The sequence below is a fragment of the Ahaetulla prasina genome, chromosome 2, assembly GCF_028640845.1.
Source record: "Ahaetulla prasina isolate Xishuangbanna chromosome 2, ASM2864084v1, whole genome shotgun sequence".
In the NCBI taxonomy this organism is placed as follows: domain Eukaryota; kingdom Metazoa; phylum Chordata; class Lepidosauria; order Squamata; family Colubridae; genus Ahaetulla; species Ahaetulla prasina.
In genome coordinates, this window is record NC_080540.1 from 79,811,536 (window position 1) to 79,832,529 (window position 20,994).

Here is a 20,994-nt window from a genome sequence, read left to right on the forward strand (position 1 = left end):
AGGCGGATGAGCTGTATTCAAGAATTGGTCTGGCAAAGGTTTTGTATGCCCTAGTTAGCAATACAATGTTACCAGAGAAAAAATTTGGCAAGATTAGGTTAACAATTCTTAATGCCTTTTTGGCAATGCTGTTACAGTGAGCTCTGTGGCTTAGATCGTTTGAGATGAGTACTCCTAGGTCCTTGACAGAGTGAGAGTCGTCTACGAGATCATTTCCGCCCAGCTTGTATTTGTTGTTCTGATTTTTTTGCCAATGTGTAGGACAGAGCATTTATTAGTTGAGATTTGGAGTTGGCCAATTATGTGACTATTCAGACACATAGTCAAAGTCACTTTGTAGGATTACTTAGCAGGATCGTCAGTGGTGTTAAATAATTTTACATCATCAGCGAAGACAACACAGCTGCTTTTAATATGATCACATAGGTCATTGATATAAAGCAGAAAGAGTGTGGGTCCTAAAACGCTGCCTTGGGGGACACCGCTGTTAACAGGTGCCGGATTTGAATGGGCCCTCCCTATTTTGACTATTTGTTGGCTGTTGGACAGGAACGTGGCTATCCACTTGTGCAGGGATCCGGAGATTGCATTATTATTACGGAGATTACATTGCATTATCCCCGTGCAATGATCATACTGATTTATTCCTAGAAGGGCACCCTGAAACACCTGCGTTACCTTCTGTGTATGAACTGAAGCAGGATCTCAATTGCTCTACTTGTTCTGAGCTTTTAAAATTGCTTGCCAGGCTGGCTGAGTAGTTTCCATATGTAGTCATCATCATATATGGGCTGAAAATCCAGATGATCCAGATGTGGCAGTCGGCACAAAGAGACGTAGAAAACACTTTCAAATTTTCATTAGTGTTTGTCCAGATTTTTGTGACCATAATACAGTACAATAGCCCCACCTGTTGAGGTTCAACATGACCCTTTGTTTGTTTTAAAGATTACATGGAGCAGGAAGGAAGTTGGGCCAGGTCCCCTCTGCCAATGAGCCCCAAGGTTGTGCCTCCCTTACTTGATTGTATGGCACTCAGGGGAAGTAGAAGGGAAATCAATGGGAGGTGTTAAAACTGGCTGAGAAACCTGCCCTTGGTGGGCTGCAACACCCATCAGAACCACCACTATTTATCCATGTAAAAGATAGTCACCTGCCAGTCCGATTAATGTGGCTCTACATTCATGCATTTTTCCTGGCAACTGTACAGAAGTGGCTTGTTATTGCCTTTTTCCAGAATGTGTTTCAATTTCCCAGATCAGCCTGCAACCTTTAGAATTCTCTGGTGATTTCCACTCCAGAATTAATTAGGTTAATTCCTAATTCTGTTGAACCTCTGAACCTAGACAAGGTCAGTCCGATCCTGCCCCCTCTTGGGACTTGCTTTCTATTTAAATTTAATTTATTTTAGTAAGCCAGTGTTTTTTTAAGTGTGGTCCATAGAACTCCTGGGAGCCCCCAAGACCTCCCCAGGGGTCCTCAAAATCAAAATTATTTGCCAAATACTGAAAACATTTGCAAAAGAATTAAAACTCTTTCCATTTTTTAAAAATAATTTGTTTTAAAAAATAGATTTTCCCTCTGAAAAGTATTTTATCTAGGTATTTTTACATTATTCAACAAATAAATACTGTGTAAAGGCATCAATTTTCATTCTTAATGCTATAAATGATAAGTGCAAAGAAATGCTATTTTGGGATCTTCCACAATTTTTTTTAGCGTGGGAAGGGGTCTCGAAAGAAGAAAATTTCAAGAAATATTGTACTAAGTTATACCATTCCAATCACGACTGACTTTGAACAACTTGCATCAAAATAGTAATAGGGTTAAAACTAGATACAGCTAAACAATCATAAAAAATAATAAAAATGTGATCAATCACACCTAATGTTTTAAGAAAGAGCCAAAACACCATCCTCATCAGGAAAGGATTAAAGTGACTCCTTCAGCCCTCTGAAGCATCATGGTCTTAATGCCCTTGTGAAAAGTTAACAGGCTTGGGGCTTCTCTGATACCAGAGGAGGAGAGGACAATTCTCTCCATCAGTTTAATAAGCACAGCCATGATTGGTGCCTGGACAATAAGTTCATGAATCAAGACTTCCCAATAGCCTGATTCAATGCCTTGGTCCTCCCTTGTTTTTGCCCCTGACAGTACAGAAGAAGCAGGATCAGAATGGGTGCCACAGAGAACCTTCCGAAGATCGACGAGGAATTGTATTCCCGCCAACTGTGAGTCTGATAACGGGATGCAAAAGTGGGAGGAATAGCAGTGGTGGGTTTCAATTTTTTTTACTACCAGTTCTGTGGGTGTGGCTTGGTGGGCGTGGCTTGGTGGGCATGGCAGAGGAAGGATACTGTAAAATCTCCATTCTAACCCCACTCCAAGGGAAGGATACTGTAAAATCTCCATTCCTACCCCACTCCAGAGAAAGGTTACTGCAAATCCCCATTTCCTCCCAATCAGCTGGGACTCGGGAGGCAGAGAATAGATGGGGGCGGGGCCAGTCAGAATTTTTACTACCAGTTCTCCAAACTATTCAAAATTTCCACTACCAGTTGTCCAGAACTGATCAGAACCTGCTGAAACCCACCTCTGGAGGAATGTGAACTACTGCTCAAGAACTGGTGTAATAGAGACCTCTTGGTGACTGAGAGTAGTTGGATAATGAGTGAGCATCTGGTGGAATTTATTTTGGAGAAGAATCTGGGGATTAAGACAACTGTTAACAGTGCGAGGTAGTCCTGACAAGAAGTGCAAGCAGGAAAACCACCTCTATCTTTATTGTAAGGTTACATTAACAGAATTTTGCAGAATTTTGTTTCTTCCCCCCACCACTTGTCCCTTTATGGAAAATTAGAGAAGGTCCTTTCTGAAACGTTTACCACAGCCGTCCTGTGGGAAACCCTTTGAGCTGAGATACTTTATACATGCCGCTTGTCCAGCTTTTGGCTCTCCTTGTCTCCTGAGGTCATTCCATGCATAAAATGCATAATGACAGATGGAAGAAAAATAAGAGAGTGTTAATTGGCAGAGAAAACCAAGATCAGGGTAAAAGTGCAGTTGAAGAAGAACAAGCGTGCAGTTTGCTGTTCAGGCTTGGCATTTGCATCATTGTGATGTTTTTGTTCCAGCTATGTACTCGGGCATGAGGCCATGCAGAAGATGGCTACAGCAACAGTGCTGGTTTCTGGAATGACGGGGTTGGGAGTCGAGATTGCCAAGAATGTGATTCTTGCAGGCGTGAAATCTGTCACACTCCATGACCAGGATGATGCTCAATGGAGTGACCTGTCCTCACAGGTATGCAGTTTACTGATTTTGCCTAACAAATATGAGAGAGCAATTGCAAGGCACAGCACAGGTCTTCCTTTGGTTCTGCTCACACATTCTGTGCAGATTTTATTCTGCTGTAGCTACTTTTCCACAAGTTTATATGTAGTATATATAGATCCATAGATACCAGTGGTGGGTTTCAATTTTTTTTACTACCGGTTCTGTGGGTGTGGTTTGGTGGGCAAGCCATGGCGTGGCAGAGGAAGGATACTGTAAAATCTCCATTCCCATCCCACTCCAGGGGAAGAATACTGTAAAATCTCCATTCCCTCCCCACTCCAGGGGAAGGTTACTGCAAAATCCCCATTTCTTCCTGATCAGCTGGGACTCAGGAGGCAGAGAATAGATGGGGGTGGGGCCAGTCAGAATTTTTATTACCAGTTCTCCAAACTACTCAAAAGTTCCGCTACCGGTTCTCCAGAATTGGTCAGACCCTGCTGAAACCCACCTCTGATAGACACCATGTGTGCATATACATGCATTTATCCATATGTTATCAATTTCTAAAGTCATTCATAGTCTCCTTTACAGAGAGTATTTCTTTCTGTGGAGAAGGAGGTGGGGAATATTAATTAATTACATTTATATGCCACTCACCTCACTATCCAAAACAACTTTGGAATTCATCTCCTTCTTTCTTAGCACAAAAAAAACGGCACATTTCTTGTGCAGGAGAATTGGAAGTACCTTGTTCTCCAAATCCTTCTGTCTAAAGAAAAGTGGTCCATCTTCTTCAGCCCAGAAGGGACATTGGTCTCCACTCAGATCTCTGGGAGTAGATCAGAACCCCTGCAGATGGCTCAAATAACCTTAAGCCTCTTCCCAACCCCTCCCCCTAGTATTACCATATCATTTCCCCCTTTTTCATGCTACCTTAACTTACAAATGGTGCCAGCAAGACAGTGTGATTCTCCCCCCCCCCCACCTTCACCCTGGTTGATTGTGGCTCTCCCCAGATCTGGTCAGAAGAAACAGATCTTCATACAGGGCAATTGCTTTCACTTCTCTTCTAAGCTGGAAGAAGGAGTGTGTGGCAGATAGAGGTACAAAATTGAAGGAATGCCTATCATTTAAAAACAGTTTTCTAAGTGTGTGATACGACCCAATTTCCCAACATGCCATCTGGATTCTCAATTAGTCCTGATTTTTGCTCATTTAATAACAGATAATTGTTGGTAATTTAATTCTATACAATACATGGCTGAATGAATGATATAGCCATGGGATTCTAAAAGATTGCCTAATTTGGGAAGTTTAATGAATCAGTTGTTACTCCCATTAAAAGTTGTCAGAATGAGAAATGCTAAAGTATTAGACTCTTAACTTTCATAAAAGATTAATTTAGAATCAGTGTTAAGATATTCTAGGATCCTGCTATTTATCATTCTCTTTCGTATCTTACACTCCTGCAGTATTACAGCTACTGTGTTTCATACACAGTGTATAGTGCAGTATTTTTCAACCTTAGCAACTTTAAGATGGATGGACTTCAACTCCCAGAATTCCCCAGTCAGAGGGAATTCTGGGAGATGTAATCCATCTACCTTAAATTTACCAAGATTGAAAAACACTGCTGAATGCACACATTGTATGCTGCTGGAAATGGAGATGTAAAAGTCCGTTCCATAATATGCTATTAGACAGTGTAGTGCATCTGACAGTAAAATAAGGCAAGAAAAGGGTAAAAATGCTGTTTTATTGGTGGCAAAGAATTATGCAAAAGACTTTTCTTTACGTTTTGCATTGCTGTGTCTCTATAGTTCTACCTGTCAGAGAACGATTTGGGGCAAAACCGAGCTATGGTTTCCCAGAAACATCTCTCCAAGTTAAATAGCAATGTTGAGGTGATCCCCCACACCAGTGAACTGACGGAGAACTTCTTGACTACATTCAAGGTAAGGCAGAGTTATGTGTCTCATGTCATGGAGGTGAGAAATAAGGGAGAAGAAGCAATTTTAGCCATGCTAGATAGAAGCAATGAAAGCTAGCCATTAGGTGGGATCTATCTGAACGGATGGAAGAGTTTTTTTTTTCTTTTTTCTTTTTTTTTTTTGGTTTACATTTATATCCCGCCCTTCTCCGAAGACTCAGGGCGGCTTACAGTGTGTAAGGCAATAGTCTCATTCTATTTGTATATTATATACAAAATCAACTTATTGCCCCCAACAATCTGGGTCCTCATTTTACCTACCTTATAAAGGATGGAAGGCTGAGTCAACCTTGGGCCTGGTGGGACTAGAACCTGCAGTAATTGCAGGCAGCTGTGTTTTAATAACAGGCTATCTTACAGCCTGAGCCACAGAGGACCGTCTTTCTGTTCTTCATGCTGCAGTAGTAGCAAGCTTGTCAATCCATCTCAAGTATTTCTGTCAGCTGTAACTTTATGGTAAATTTTCTAAAAGAATTATAAGATTTTTTTTCATTTGAATTTATATCCCGCCCTTCTCCGAAGACTCAGGGCGGCTTACACTGTGTCAAACAATAGTCTTCATCCATTTGTATATTATATACAAAATCAACTTATTGCCCCCAACAATCTGGGTCCTCATTTTACCTACCTTATAAAGGATGGAAGGCTGAGTCAACCTTGGGCCTGGTGGGACTTGAACTTGCAGTAATTGCAAGCAGCTGTGTTAATAACAGACTGCTTAGTCTGCTGCGCCACCAGAGGCCCTTTTGACTAGGAGTCGTATCTGAAAAAGAGTTGGAAATCTTCCTATGCAGTTGCCATGACTAACATGGATAGATGTGCTGTGTACATTAAACATATGAGAGCGTATGTTTGGAGAATGTGCTCCCGGTCATTCTCTGTGATTGGATATTCCTTAATGTGGCTTATTCTCTGAACCTCCACATCCAATCTATTCCAGGTTGTGGTTCTGACCAACTCATCCTTGAAGGAACAGCTGGATATCAGTGATTTCTGCCATGCCAATCAAATTTGCTTTGTCCTAGCTAACACAAAGGGCCTGGCTGGGTATGTATGGATGAACAGGTTGTCCTTTTTCTAGGAAGGGATCAAGGAGATGGAAAATTTACATAAATAATGATGGAACATTGCAGAGATACTTTTTTTTTTTTTAATAGGAAGACCCTGTGGTTGAAAATTACTGCTGGTCTATATGTTTGTTAGGTATTTCTAAGGGTGGCACATAAATCAAATGCATCATTTGAAGCATGACTTATTTTTGTCTTTCTCTTGACTCCAGACAGGTTTTTTGTGATTTTGGAGACAAGCATGTGGTGTATGATCCTTCAGAAGTTGACCCTGCATCTGCTGCCATTGAACACATCACCTTGGTAACTTCCTTCACTGTGATACAATAGCTGTTTTACCCAATATACAATCGCATCCTGTGCAAACCAAGCTAATGTCTTTTTACAACCACTCTATTTTCTGTATTACTTTTCTACTCATAATTCAGACAGCCCCCATGTTTATTTTTTATAAAGGGATTATCAGGAGATAGTGTCTGATTTTGGTCCAGGGAAATCATCTAAACCACTGATGGCTAAACTTTTTGCCAAAAGCATGCCATCACGCATGCCAAAAGCGTGGGGAGCGTGGGGGGGTCATGCACACGTGTGCCCATACCCATAATTCAATGCACCACCACCCCTGTGTTCCCCCCACTTTTGGCACGCGATGGCACAATGGGCCCGGTAGGCCCATTTTTTGCCCTCCCCAGGCTCCAGGGGCTTTCTAGAAGCCTGAGGAGGGCGAAAACGGCCTCCCCTCCCCCCCAGGCCTTCCAGAGGCCAGAAACAGTCTGTTTCCTGACTTCCGGTGGGCCTGGAAGGCCTGAAAATCAGCTAGCCAGCATGCATGTATGCCCTGCAGCTGATGTAGGGCAATGCTTGTGTGCCCACCGATATGGCTCCATATGTCACCTGTGCCAGGCGTGCCATAGGTTCGCCATCACGGATCTAAACAATGAATAATGTCATGACAAGGGGCTTATATTTATGTGAAATCCCAGCTCATTCCCACTGTACCGTCTCCAGGAGAGCTTTTTACCAGGTCCGCCTGGTCCGCCAGTTGCGCCCCTTCCTTGACCGGGATGTCCTATGCACGGTCACTCATGCTCTTGTTACCTCTCGCTTGGATTATTGCAATGCTCTCTACATGGGGCTCTCCTTGAAGAGCATCCGGAGGCTCCAGTTAGTTCAGAATGCAGCTGCGCGGGTGGCTCCCATGTAACACCACTCCGGCGCAGGCTGCACTGGCTACCTGTGGTCTCTCGGGTGCACTTTAAGGTTCTGGTTACTACCTTTAAAGCGCTCCATGGCTTAGGGCCAGGGTACTTACGGGACCGCCTACTGCTACCAAACGCCTCCCACCGACCCGTACGCTCACACAGAGAGGGACTTCTCAGGGTGCCGTCCGCCAAGCAATGTCGGCTGGTGCCCCCAGGGGAAGGTCCTTCTTTGTGGGGGCTCCCACCCTCTGGAACGAACTTCCCCCTGGACTGCGTCAACTGCCTGACTTTCGGACCTTTCGCCGCGAGCTGAAGACGTATTTGTTTATTCGCGCGGGACTGGCTTAAAAATTTTAAATTTTAAAATTTTAAAGAGTTTGAATTTTAATATTTATATCTGATACAAATTTTATGGGGTTTTTAATGGTATAATGTTTTAAATCTTTGCCAACATATAATAAGTTTTTTAATCTCTGTTTTTATCTGTACATTGTTATTTTTTTTATTGTGGCTGTGAACCACCCTGAGTCCTTCGGGAGAAGAGCGGTATAAAAATCTAATAAATACTAAATAGTAAAATACTAATACAAAGCAACTATTCCCTCTCAAGCTGAAAAGCAGGGGCCGGGGTGGAGGTAAGCCAAGCAGCCTGATTTTTTTCCTATAGCTGGACTATTATAAATTAACCCTTGTCAATTTTATTGATATTGCAAGGTATTGGACTTGGAGTGCATTTTATATTGGAGTCCAAATGACTGGAGAGGAAATAGGTTGATCATGCTGAAAGGGAAGATTGATAATTAATCTCAGATTTCTCTCTTTTATTCAGGGTAATCCTGGTCTCTTGTCTGTGGCCCAGGATGATGAGCAGGGACATCACTTTACGGATGGCGACTGGGTGATGTTCTCTGAGATTGAAGGGATGACACAACTGAATGGTTCTAAGCCACGCCAGATTTGTGTGAAAGGTAACAGAACATTTTTTCTTTCCCTTAGTGGCTCCATGTGTCTTTCTTACTTGAATGCGGAACATGTTCATAAAATAAGGTAAAGGTTCCCCTCGCACATATGTGCTAGTCGTTCCTGACTCTAGGGGGTGGTGCTCATCTCCATTTCAAAGCCAAAGAGCCAGCGCTGTCCAAAGACGTCTCCATGGTCATGTAGCCAGCATGACTATATACCAAAGGTGCATGGAACGCTGTTACCTTCCCACCAAAGATGGTCCCTATTTTTTCTACTTGCATTTTTTACGTGCTTTCGAACTGCTAGGTTGGCAGAAGCTGGGACAAGTAACAGGAGCTCACCCCGTTACGCAGCACTAGGGATTCGAACCGCTGAACTGCCAACCTTTTGATCAACAAGCTCAGCATCTTAGCCACTGAGCCACCGCTTCCCAGTGTTCATAAAATACTGGAGGATTAATATGGAAAATCCATCAAGAAGTTGAGCTAGTGAAGAGTATACAGGTAGTACTTGACTTACAACAGTTCATTTAGTGACTGCTTGAAGTTACAATAGCACTTAAAAAGTGACTTATGACCATTTTTCACACTTATGACCATTGCAGCATCCCCATGGTCACATGATCAAAATTCAGATGCTTGGCAACTGGCTCATATTTATAACGGTTGCAGTACCCCAGGGTCATATGATCAGCTTTTGTGCCCTTCTGACAAGGAAAGTCAATGGGGAATCCAGATTCACTTAACAACCATGTTACTAACTTAACAAATGCAACAATTCACTTAACAATTGTGGCAAGAAAAGTCATAAAACGGGGCAAACTCACTTAACATATGTTTTACTTAGCAGCATAAAATTTTGGGATCAATTGTGGTCATAATTCGAGGACTATCTATATAAGAGAAAAATGACAGAATAGTATAGTAGTGGTGTTGATAGGAACATTAAGGAAAGTTGTGAGACTTCAATGTGGAGGTTTAAAATATTTTTCATGAAACCAAAACACTTGCAAACTCAGAAAAAAACTGAACTGCAAAGGTTACATTTTTAGCAATTGAACCTGAATCTTTTTGCTCTGTTTTTAGAGCAAAAATACACCCTGGAAATTGGAGATACATCTTCCTTTTCCCCATACCAACATGGTGGGATTATCACTCAAGTCAAGATGCCTCAAAAACACTCCTTTGTAAGTTCTCATTTCTGAATTATACATTTATTGGGAATTTTGAAAAATGGAGTTCTTCTTTTCAGGATACTTTACAGAAATGACTGATTCTTTGAACAAGTATGTTGCTCTAGCTAAGAATTGTGAGATGTACAGTATTATTTCATAGGGAAGAGAGTAAAATAGGCTTCCCTCAACTTTTTGCTTTCCTGAGATTTTTAGATGATTGATCCTTTCATAATGAATTAACACCGTACATCTTCCAGTTGAAATGAGGCTGGGAAGTAGAGTGCCTGTTTGAGAAAGGTTAGAGTAAGCTGAGCTTGCTTGCTTGGGATATGAAATTCTGTGTAGGAAACTGCTGGCCAGCAACTCAATAGTATAATACATGCTGCATGCAGAAAATCTCAGCTTTGCTCCAGGTTGAGTCAAGCTGGGAAGGACATCTGTCTGAGTTCAACTTAAAAGTCACTGTAGATCAATGGCACATTTATCAGTAGTGACATACAACAGTCTTCTGTTACATGTCACTACTTCCCCTCTTCAGATCTTAAAACACACACACACACACACACACACACACACGAGAGAGAGAGAGAGAGAGAGAGAGAGAGAGAGAGAGAGAGAATGGCAGCACACCCCTTTTCTAGCGGAGAGTATTGAGGCAAAACAAGCTAAGCATCTCATTCTTTCCTGGAGTTCAGGATTGGATCACTGAGGGTAGATAGTACTCTCTGTCTCTCATTGTATATATTTTGTGGTTTGTACTTAGGAAAAAATGGTAAATGCATTTCAATGGTAAATGCAAGCTCAGCCCCATGTCTTGTTCATTATTGTATAACTGTATTAGTAAAAATGAATGTCAACAATATTATTCAATTTCTTCATGTACTTCAAAAGTACCATAGCTCAGCGGTCTCCAACTTTTCTGGTTCTGCGGACCAGCAGCGGGGGTGGCGGGGCAGGGGGATGATGTTTTTGTGTGTGTGCCTTCCACTTGTGCAAATGGAGCTTCACTTGCGTGCTCGACCACCACTTGCACAGCCTGGTTCCCAACAGGTCATGGCATGGTCCCAGGCCACAGAGCGGGTTTGGGGATTTCTGCCATAGCTGATAAAGTGTTTACTAGTATATAATTTCTTGTAAAAGAGGGCTTTTTGTCTCTCTCTGCAGTTCTTTGTCTGCAATCCAACGGTGATGTTGGATTTAAAATTCAAAAATCTGAGGCTTGCTGGGGTAGATGTTCCTGAGCTAGCTGGGCTTCACATATTCTTGGGGCAGGAGAACGCTTTCTTGAGATATGGTATCTGAGAGAAAAGATGGGTTATTAGATTCAGCTTTCCCTTTTTGCTTATTTCTCGATATTCCTAGAAGTCTCTGCGAGCCTCCATGGCTAATCCGAAGATCAATACCCAAGGTAGAAAGAAAATGTTTCGTTATCGCATTCTTCATGCAGCCTTTCAGGCACTTCACACATTCCAGAATAAATTTGGTCGACTTCCTAGCCCTCAGAATCGGGTAAGTCTGGCTTACCTACCTATCCAGCTATTTACTTTTTTCCCTTTCCTCTTCCCTTCTCTTCCCTTTCCTTTCCCTTCCCCAGCCAAATCTTTTCTTCAACTTCAGTAATTATTCCTTGGCAGGCAGATGCAGACATGTTAGTCGAGCTGGTGGAGTTTCCAATTATGGATCAGGAACAAGAGAACCTTATACGGACATTTTCGTATGGATGTATGGGGGATCTGAGCCCTATGAATAGCCTTATTGGAGGCCTTGCTGCCCAGGAAGTCCTAAAGGTGAGTGGGAGAACAGGCAGAGGTTGAATGACTGATTTGATTGCTTTTTTAAAAAAAAAAACATTAAAGAGACAAACAGTAATTAACCATCAAGTAAAATATGGTTTTAAAAAGAAAATGAAAACAAATAGGAAAGGGAAATAACAAAAATGAAAGCAAAATGGGAAAAGAAAAAAGGATTTGTGGTAAGATAGAAAGTGAATACTTTGGAATATATGCACAGTTATATGGAGAAATACCAAGATTTTAAATGTCCATACTCATTGTAGTTAAACTTTCATTTAACCAATTAATTGGAGGGGAGAGGGGGGAGGAAGAATGTCAATTCAAGATGAATACCAAGGATTTATTCTCATTCTAAAGACAAGTAGAACAAGACTTAAGAGTAGGTAAAATCTGGTCTGTGTTACCCCTTTTCCTCTCTTCAGTAACTCTTAGCCGAGCATTGCCCTAATGAACCCTTCAGTCCTATCCTTTCCTTTCCTTTCCTTTCCTTTCCTTTCCTTTCCTTTCCTTTCCTTTCCTTTCCTTTCCTTTCCTTTCCTTTCCTTTTCCTTCTCTGCTCCTCTTAGCTGCTGCTAGTGATATCACAGTATGGCATACAGCTAGTCCTTGGTTAATGACGGGAACCTGGAACAAAATCTCCATTGCTAAGCAACACTGCCATTAAGTGTGGTGTCACATGACTTCAACGCTTAGCAATCCCTTGGCACCTGCCTGAGGGACCCCATGCTTCTTACCTTACTGCACTGACTCTCTGTTTTGCTTCTGCTCCTCCTTGTCTCTGGGGGCTGGCTGAAAGAGCTGCCAACTGAAGGAGTTCAGCTCCCCTCCATACATGGAAGGGAACTCTTTCTAGACCATAATTAAGTGAATGGACATAAGACAGAGGCTACCTGTGGTTCCCAAAAATTCCATCTATTAAAGGAATTGTAGTCCACATGCCATCTGCAATCATTTCCCATAGATATTTCTGATGGATTTCCATGTTATGCTAAACTGAATTTTTATCAGATAATTATTGGAAACTTTATGCCCAAACCTTTAATTATTAAGGACATTTTATTAAGCGTTAGGGAAATTCTGCTAAGACATGGCCTGTGAATAAAAAGCCAGTGGTCCAGTGATTAAAAAAAACTGGATTTGGTAAACCGAGATTCAAGTTCTCATTCAATGATATATTCACTCTCTCTCTCAGCATAGTAAACTTCACAAACTGATTGCAAGGTTAAAACGGGAGGGGGAATATTAGATACCCTGCCTTGAGCTACTGGATAAGTTCAATGTAGGTTATACCCACAATAATTAATAATCATGCTAGAGAATATAAAGTAGCAGCTTAAAAAAGCTATAAATCAGGAAGTAGGTTTCACCTCTTTTGGGAATTCAATATGTGCCCTAGGCAAGCCAGTCTTTTTCAACCTCAATATTCCTCATGTGCAAAAAAAAAAAAAGTAGAGAAGCATACTATTGGCTTAACATACATGATTCTTGAAAGGATTAATTAATAAAATACACAAAGTGTTTTGAATATGTGAGGGCAGCATACAATATTAGGAATAACTATTAATTCTTACAGGAAACTAAAAGAAATAGTTTTGAAGCTGCATGACTTTTCCATCCATTGTAATGGCTCTGCTAATCATTTTGTGCTTGTTCCTAAAGGAGCCGTCTTGGGCTTCCCATTGAGAATTGCAGGTATCCTATGTCACTGTTCTCGAATAAGGCATCCATTGAAAGCAGAACTCAGAGGCAGGTAGATTCCTCAAAGAACATGTTTATTGGATACATCATACTGGCACAGCCAGTGAAAACCAACTCTTAACAGTTCCTATGGTTTTTACCTAATTAAAAGAGTAAAATCCGCCTTCCCAGGTATCACCGGTCACATTGTCCAATGAAGATGGATGGCAGGCTCATCTCCTTCTTCAACAGCCACCTGTTACAATCACCTTGGTTCCCAAAGGAAAACTTTTTGTTTTGACTGTTAGCTGAGCTATATACTTCCCCCCTCCCTTCCCCCTCTGGCTTCATGGCAACTATGAGGCAGCACAGGATGGCTTCAGCCAGGTTTGCTTCAGAGTTGACATCCTACTTGCTTTGGGCCCAGTACTGAAATTTAGCTTTCAGACTGCCATTAACTGGCTTTAGTATTGGGTTTACCAGTGAAGGATGCCCACTATATATTTTTTTAAATAGAGGCATGATTAAGCAAGTTCGGTCATTTTCAGTCTGGACATATCTTTTAATGTTCAAGATGTTTCTTTCATAATATTTAGCTGTAATTTTGGAGCCAGATAACATGATATTCCTGGTATGTCTTTATTTTGTTTTTCCTCCCTGTTCATCTGGAATGGTGGACTCACAGATCCTCTAGTGCAGTGGTCTCCGATCTTTCCGGCTCTGAGAACCAGTAGCGGAAGGGGAGGCAGATGGCGGCAGTGAAGGGAGGGAATGGTTTCATGTGCACAAATGGAGCTTCACATGCCTGCCCGCCACTTTTGTGGCCTGGTTTTCAATGGACCATGGACTAGTGCCAGTCCACACACCGGGGGTTGGGGATCCCTGCTCTACCAAGAGGGCATATAAAAGCTGGATTTTTCTAATCTGAGAATTCAACCAAGGAAGATGTATACTACTCATAGATTGTCCAAGGTATTGTTAAGAAAGATGACAGTTAAAGATTATTGAATGATAATTTTTACTACTCACACTAGCATAGTTTTTGCTTTAACTCCGGTGTTGTCCATCTACCAAGCAGAGAAGGGTTTTCTGTCCTAATTGGAATGGATTACAATATATGGAATGGATTTCAAATTAGTGGAACGACTTGCCTCCAGGAGTTGTGGGTGCTTTTTCACTGGAGGTTTTAAAGAAGGGATTGGACAGCCATTTGTTCAGAATGGTATAGGCCAGTGGTGGCGAACCTATGGCATGTGTTTCTCTCAGTTGGCACTCGGAGCCCTCTCTGTGGGCACGTGTGCCATTGCCCCAGCCCAGCTCCATCCCATGAGGGGGAGAGAGGGAGGGGAATAGAGAGAGAGAGGGAGGGAGGGAGGGAAGGAAAGAGAGAGAGAAAGAGAGAGAGGGAGGGAGGGAAAGAGAGAGGGAGGGAGGGGAAGATAAAGAGGGGAAAAGAGCAAGAGAGAAAGAGGGAGGGGAAGAGAGCAAGAGAGAAGGAGGGAGGGAAAGAGAGAGAGGGAGGGAAGGTGGAAGGGAAAGAGAAAGAGGGAGGGAGGGGAAGAGGAAGGGAAGGGAAGAGGAAGGGAGGGGAAGAGAGTGAGAGGGAGGGAGGGAAAGAGAGAGAGAGAAAGAAAGAGAGAAATGATATTACTGAAGGTTTTTGCTGTTGTTCCTAAATGTAATATTTCAAAAGCAGAAAGAAAATGAAGGGGTATAAAAGTGCATTCATCACCTTTTTCTTAGAACAATGAGCTTAACTCTGCCTTTGCTTATCATTATTTTAGGTAGTAAAACCTCATTATTCAGATTAAATTGCCATGTTGGCACTTTGTGATAAATAAAGTGGGTTTTGGGTTGCAGTTTGGGCACTTGGTTTCTAAAAGGTTCCCCATCACTGGTATAGGCTCTCCTGCTTGGGCAGGAGGGTGGACTAGAAGACCTCCAAGGTCCCGTCCAACTCTGTTATTGTTTACTTTACACAGTGTTATAAAATTTAACTGGATGAAATAACATTTTGCTCATACTTTATAAAACGTCCACCAGATGGCAGTTTATGCTTTTAAACCATTTTTAAGAATAGATTAAGGAGCTGAGCTTCTCTTTCAGCTCCTCTGTGTTTCTCTCAGTTGCATCAGTTAGAAGGAGGTCAGGGAAGAGAGGAGAAACTCCTCCTCCAGGGACCGTTGTTTAGGAGGGTGGCGGTTTAAACATCACCCCAAAAGAGGAAATGCATCTCAAGCTAATCAGTACAATATTTTAAACAAAACCATAATATATTTTACCACAGCGGAAAGATTACAGCCACATGATAGATGAGCAACTTGAAGGCTGTTCCTTCTTTTACAATGGACAATATTCCTAATACAGGGGTGTTTTTTAAAGAGTCATAAGACATAAGACCAGTGGTCAAATTCAGCTGGTTCTATCCGGCTCGGATGAACCGGTAGCGCAGGCTGCAGGAGGCTCCACCCACCCACCCACCCAGACATCATCACATTCATTTTTGACCTTCTGCCTATGCGAAGAACGCTCTGAGTATGTGTGGAGGAGGCACATTTACGAACCAGTAGTGAAGGTAAGTGAATTTCACCCCTGGAGATGACCCTCTTCTGCTTAGGCTCCATTTGTGCCTTGGCATATAGTCACGCTGGCCACATCACCAAAGAAGTGTCTTCAGACAACGCTGGCTCCCTCCGCTAAGAAAGGGAGATGAGCCCCCGTTCCCTGGAGTTGGGCTCGACTGACAGGGAAAACCTTTCACCTTCACCTTTATCCCGGGCCTAAAGGCCTTCACTGTATGCTCTCTCCTATGCATGACTGATGCATTTTCAATTGGCCATAAGGTTGGTTTCATACTTTGTGAGGAAGAGAAAATAGCTATAAATAAAGGCTTTATCATGCACTCATTATTGCACATAGCTAGTCCTCAACTCAAGACTGATTGTTTAATAATGGTTTGCAGTCAACGATGGCTTTCGTAAAACGTTGCACCCCACCCCACCCCCGATCACTGCATTTCTGGCTCTGGCAACCTGTCCACATTTAAAACTGGTTGCCAAATGCCCCGCAATCATGTGACGGCCATTTGCAATCTTTGCTGCCAGCTTCCTCAGAAAGTCATTGAGGAAACCAACAGGGAAAGCCGCAAGTGGAGGGGGCGTTGGATTTGAGGTCCAGTCCTCTGGTGCTCTGAGAGATTTCCCCTCTCCTTCAGGCATGGGCTCTGGATCCCAAATCAGGTGAAAACACTAACCAACACCATCATTCTCACAGTTGTTCTCTCTGGTGATGAAATACAGGACCTGGGCTTCCTGGATGTGATGGCTGCACCATGCCCAGGAGGTTTGGGTTCTCTCCCTGGCGCGTCACTTAACAGCCGCAATTGGGAGAACTGGGATTGTGGTTATTGAGCAAAGCAATCATGTGGCATCTTGCTTAATGAGCGCTTTGCTCAATGACCAAGATTCCAGGCCCAATTGTAGTTGTAAGTCAAGGACTACTTGTAAAGCTAAATGTCCTCCTCAGAATACCTCGTCTTACTGCATGCTTCCTACTTTCTGAGAAGCGAAGTGCGGTCAGTGTAAATGTAATTATAGGACACACTGAGACTTAGGAAGCCTCTGGTTCAGACCTAACTTCTGTAGGGCCTTTTGCAAATGATTGCGAGGCAGCGTCTGACTCTACCAGATAAATGGCACAGAGCAGCTTTTCCGTCCTTATCTTTTTAAATATCTTCTTGTGATAAGCAAAATCGGGAAAGAGCTTTCGGGAAAAAACCAGGAAAGTTAAGAAATAAGGGATGGTGTCTCAACCATTACAACCTGAGTAAAATTCCATAAAGGAGGCAGACCGATTGCACAAAAGACAATTTGTCGAGAAGCAACCCAAGATTTTAGCTTTTATCTTTTATGAGTTGATAAGAGATTTGTTGAAGCCCTTACTCAGAGCTCTGACACATACTGACTACTGAAAGTCAAAATATATTGGTAACTAAATAGCTAAAGTCTGGCCAGCTGTATTACTAATCACAAGATATGTCAGAGCACCTTAAGGGAGAAATTACTTGGGATTTTTCTAGCCGTTTCTCTAGATATGTCAAACAACGGAATGAACTAAAGGATGTAAGACTCTCCTACAATGGACAGATGTTGACTTAAAATAGAAGAAATGTATAAGAGAGTTTAAAGATCAGGATTCAGATGATCCCTAGCTTGCCAGACAAAATATATATATTTTTTATTTTATTTTGTCACAACAGTATACACAAGCATCAACATAAAACAACAACATATCAAATAAGCATATATATGAGCAAAAGTATGCAATAACTATATTAATTTGATATAATGAAAGGAAACAATAAGACAGGAACGGTAGGCACTTTTGTGCTCTTATGCACGCCCCTTACAGACCTCTTAGAAATGGGGTGAGGTTAAAGCTTTTGGGATTTTGAGAAGAGACCACTGAGTCAGGTAGTGTGTTCCAAGCGTTAACAACTCTGTTACAAAAGTCATATTTTCTGCAATCAAGATTGCAGAAAAAGATTGCTATTGTTTGCTCTTGTATTATTGCGATTGAAGCTGAAGTAGTCTTTAACAAGAAGGACATTGCAATAGATGATTCTATGTGTTAAACACAGGTCTTGTCGGAGTCGGCGGAGTTCTAGTTTTCTAATCCATATTGCAATATAATGATTACAATCTTGAGCAAAAATGGGTAAGAAGAGCAATGTCATACTTTCATTTATTGAGATTTAATTTACCAGACTAAAACCGTGGAAACTTAAAAGGTGATTTTGGGCTTTTCATCTTCAAAAAACCTCAGATTTTTTGCAGTCATCACAATGAAGGGAAATCCCCATGTAAGTTGGCTTGTGCTTCTAGAAGAAATACAGACTGGATAGAACTCTAATTATTTACATCTAGTACAGTCAAATTACGTTTCCCTGTAACATGTCCTCTCTGAACTGCAGTCTTCTTACATATAACTGGCTCCCTCCAGCTGTTAAGCCTTTCTTCTTTCTACTATGTCTACTATGTTAGGCTTTCTTCTTTCTACAATCCTGGGTCTTCAGTTTTTCAGCCCTGGAATTTCCCAATTTGATTCATGGTGAGCTATAATATGGTTTGCATAGGTTTTCTTTGGAATATTTGGTTTAGTATGATATGTGAAGACAGCCATTATAGTTTGCAGACAATGACTTACAGTATGATATTATTATGCTTGATTGCACAATCAGACAATTATTTAGACTGGTTTTGCTGTTTTGTGTCCACTTACTGAGTCTTTCCTAAGGCCTGAGGTAGGCAAATGTTATTTGATAGTGTTAAAGATATTGTCAGGATGTAAGCTGTTCCAAGCAAACTGCCTTTTGCAATTGACTGATGGTGATTTTTGTCAATGCCCATGGTCTTCAAATGGTGCTCCAGATTTTTGGGGATTGCACTCCAGGCACATATTGGTATTATCTTTGTTTTCTTTTGCCCTAATAGTTCTACTTTTCTTTGCAGGTCTTTGTATTTTGTGATTTTTCTCCAGTTTTTTTCCCCTTTTATTCCGCTGTTTCCAAGTATTGCAATGTCCACTATCTAGATTTTTTAAAATTTCTTCTATATTCCAATGCACCATTGTTGCTACTTTGTCATGCCATTGTTTGTAGTCAGTCTGTGTGATCTTCTTTCAGGAACTAACTAGGTGATCCACTGTTTCTCCAGCTTCTTTGCAGAGGCAGAATTTGCTGTCTGTTGCTGTCTTCTCAATTCTGGCTTTGTACGTATTTTTCTTAAGGCTTGGTCTTGTGCAACTAGAATTCAGCCCATCTCTTTTCTTCAATTTTCCTGCTCTTAGCCATTATCAAGTCTTTTTGTTTTTGTTATTTTAAAAATATTATTATTATTATTATTATTATTATTATTATTATTATTATTATTATTATTATTATTATTATTATTATTATTATTATTATTATTATTATTATTATTATTATTATTATTATTATTATTATTATTATTATTATTAAAATATATATGTCATCTGTCCTTACACAATTCTAGGTGGCTACAAATAAAAACATTAAAAAGATGGGGAAAAAATACAGTGGTGGACATTGGCATTATACCTGAGCACATGTAGTTTAAAGAAATCTCATTTGGTAAAGTGGGTTATGTTTCAAACTTTCCCTTTTGGCTGTATGACTTTCACTCAGATGTACAGTGCACATTGCCCAAATAGACAACATTCAGGACAAATAACCCCCCAACATGAAACAAGGAATGGGTTGTATACCATGTGTAATATTGATAATACATATGTAAATGAAAGAATAATTACTTTAACTTTAATAGAATTTAATATTGCTCAGTATGATAGGCAGTAGTGTATGAATTATTCAGGGGCAGTGCCAAGGCCTTTGCAGTTTTGCCTTCTGTAACAGGATTTGGACTGATGAGGCTTCATCACAGAAGGTCCTCTGGATTCAGAGACCATTCTCCATAAAGTACCATAACTGACCATTTGTTGCAAGTGACAAATGCAGAAGGCTGGATTAAAGATCTATGATTTGAATCACATAGAAATTAATTTTATGCGGGATGACTCCAGAGCATAGGAGTCTTGGGTTGCTAATGGCTGCAAGGATTTCATTGTCTCTTTTCCTAGAGTAATTTATTTTCTGCCTGTTGCAGTAACAGATAAGCCACTCTGTCAAGTTCTTGGATGAATTAGTGTTCAGCAAGATTAGTGAAGTGACTAGAATGGTGAAGAAGTACCAATCTTCCCATTCCCTGAGGAGCTTTTGTGCCTTTAACAGTTGAGTAGAAGACCAAGAGATGTGGTTTTTCTGAATAATGAGACGGAATAAGCAAAAACATCACCTACTGAAACTGAGCCTGCTTTATAGCTTAAGGTGGAGATGTGTTGGATTCCAGTTTTCACAGTGTTCATTATAATCTTTTGCTTGAGCAAAGCTTCTATGTCATTTTGCTTGCAGGCTGTCTCAGGGAAATTCACCCCTTTGGATCAGTGGCTGTACTTTGATGCCTATGAATGCCTGCCTGAGGGGGAGCAGCTGACAGAGAAAAACTGTGCCCCGGTGAGTAGTTACATTCCTTAGTTTACCTTTCCCCCCCAACTATTCAAATCTGACCTATCACAACTCTGTTTAGAAAGATTTCCACTAGTAGCTGTCGGAAACATTTTCATCTCTTCCATGATTCTGAATTCCATAAAGGCAACCAACTAGGCTTTCTGAGAATGTCCTTGAGAAACTGGGCTGGTTTCATTTTGCCTCCGGTCTGGAATGTCCCTCTTAGTGTTCTAATACTTGCCATCTGCATCTCTGACAGCGTGGTAGTCGCTACGATGGGCAGATTGCTGTCTTTGGGGCTGACTTCCAAAAACGACTTGGGAAGCAGAAGTATTTCCTGGTGAGTAAGGCATGCAATTCCTGTGATCACATGAAACAACATTCTTACCGCACGCTAACTAGATTCATTATAATGTGTGTATTTGGTTTGGGCAAATTATGCTGTGTGCTAAGTTCCTATTTTTGTTGTCTGTTGTCTCTCCAGCTCTCATTTACCTTATCTTATCTGGGATGATAGATCTACAGCTCTTCCAAATGACCTTTGTGGGTCTAATAATTAAAACAAAAGAAAACTTTTTTTTGATGAGCTAATTTCCCATGGCAGGACGGGAAACCACGTATTCACCCAGCAGCTGTTGAAAGAAAATGGCTAAACTTTGCTGCCTTTTCTTCCCATTTTTCACAGCAGAGGGAGCATTTGGTCATTTTTAGCCTGAGAGAGAGAGCACCAAAGGAAGAATTATTATTTTTCTATGATGAGGCTTAGAT

General features: G+C 41.3%; 2 protein-coding genes across 11 annotated transcripts in view; one reads left to right on the plus strand and one right to left on the minus strand.

The window, feature by feature from the left end:
- Window positions 1-20,994, minus strand: part of AMIGO3 (adhesion molecule with Ig like domain 3) — a 245,955-nt gene that overhangs the window by 60,929 nt on the left and 164,032 nt on the right. The window lies entirely within an intron of this gene.
- The window catches only part of UBA7 (ubiquitin like modifier activating enzyme 7), a 60,173-nt gene that overhangs the window by 1,886 nt on the left and 37,293 nt on the right, over window positions 1-20,994 (plus strand). For 6 of the 9 annotated variants that reach the window (XR_009153824.1, XR_009153825.1, XR_009153826.1 and 3 more), the window contains exons 2-12: window positions 2,155-2,231; window positions 3,135-3,303; window positions 5,097-5,231; window positions 6,207-6,313; window positions 6,546-6,636; window positions 8,365-8,503; window positions 9,584-9,684; window positions 11,035-11,181; window positions 11,307-11,459; window positions 20,131-20,232; window positions 20,486-20,566. Coding sequence is in view for 6 of the 9 variants with exons in the window: in XM_058172711.1 (XP_058028694.1) it covers window positions 2,176-2,231; window positions 3,135-3,303; window positions 5,097-5,231; window positions 6,207-6,313; window positions 6,546-6,636; window positions 8,365-8,503; window positions 9,584-9,684; window positions 11,035-11,181; window positions 11,307-11,459; window positions 20,131-20,232; window positions 20,486-20,566 (1,281 nt within the window). In the remaining 3 variants the exon portion in view is untranslated. Of the gene's footprint in view, window positions 1-2,154; window positions 2,275-3,134; window positions 3,304-5,096; window positions 5,232-6,206; window positions 6,314-6,545; window positions 6,637-8,364; window positions 8,504-9,583; window positions 9,685-11,034; window positions 11,182-11,306; window positions 11,460-20,130; window positions 20,233-20,485; window positions 20,567-20,994 lie in introns of those variants that run through there. The other 3 variants (XM_058172708.1, XM_058172709.1, XM_058172710.1) reach the window with 3 other exon arrangements.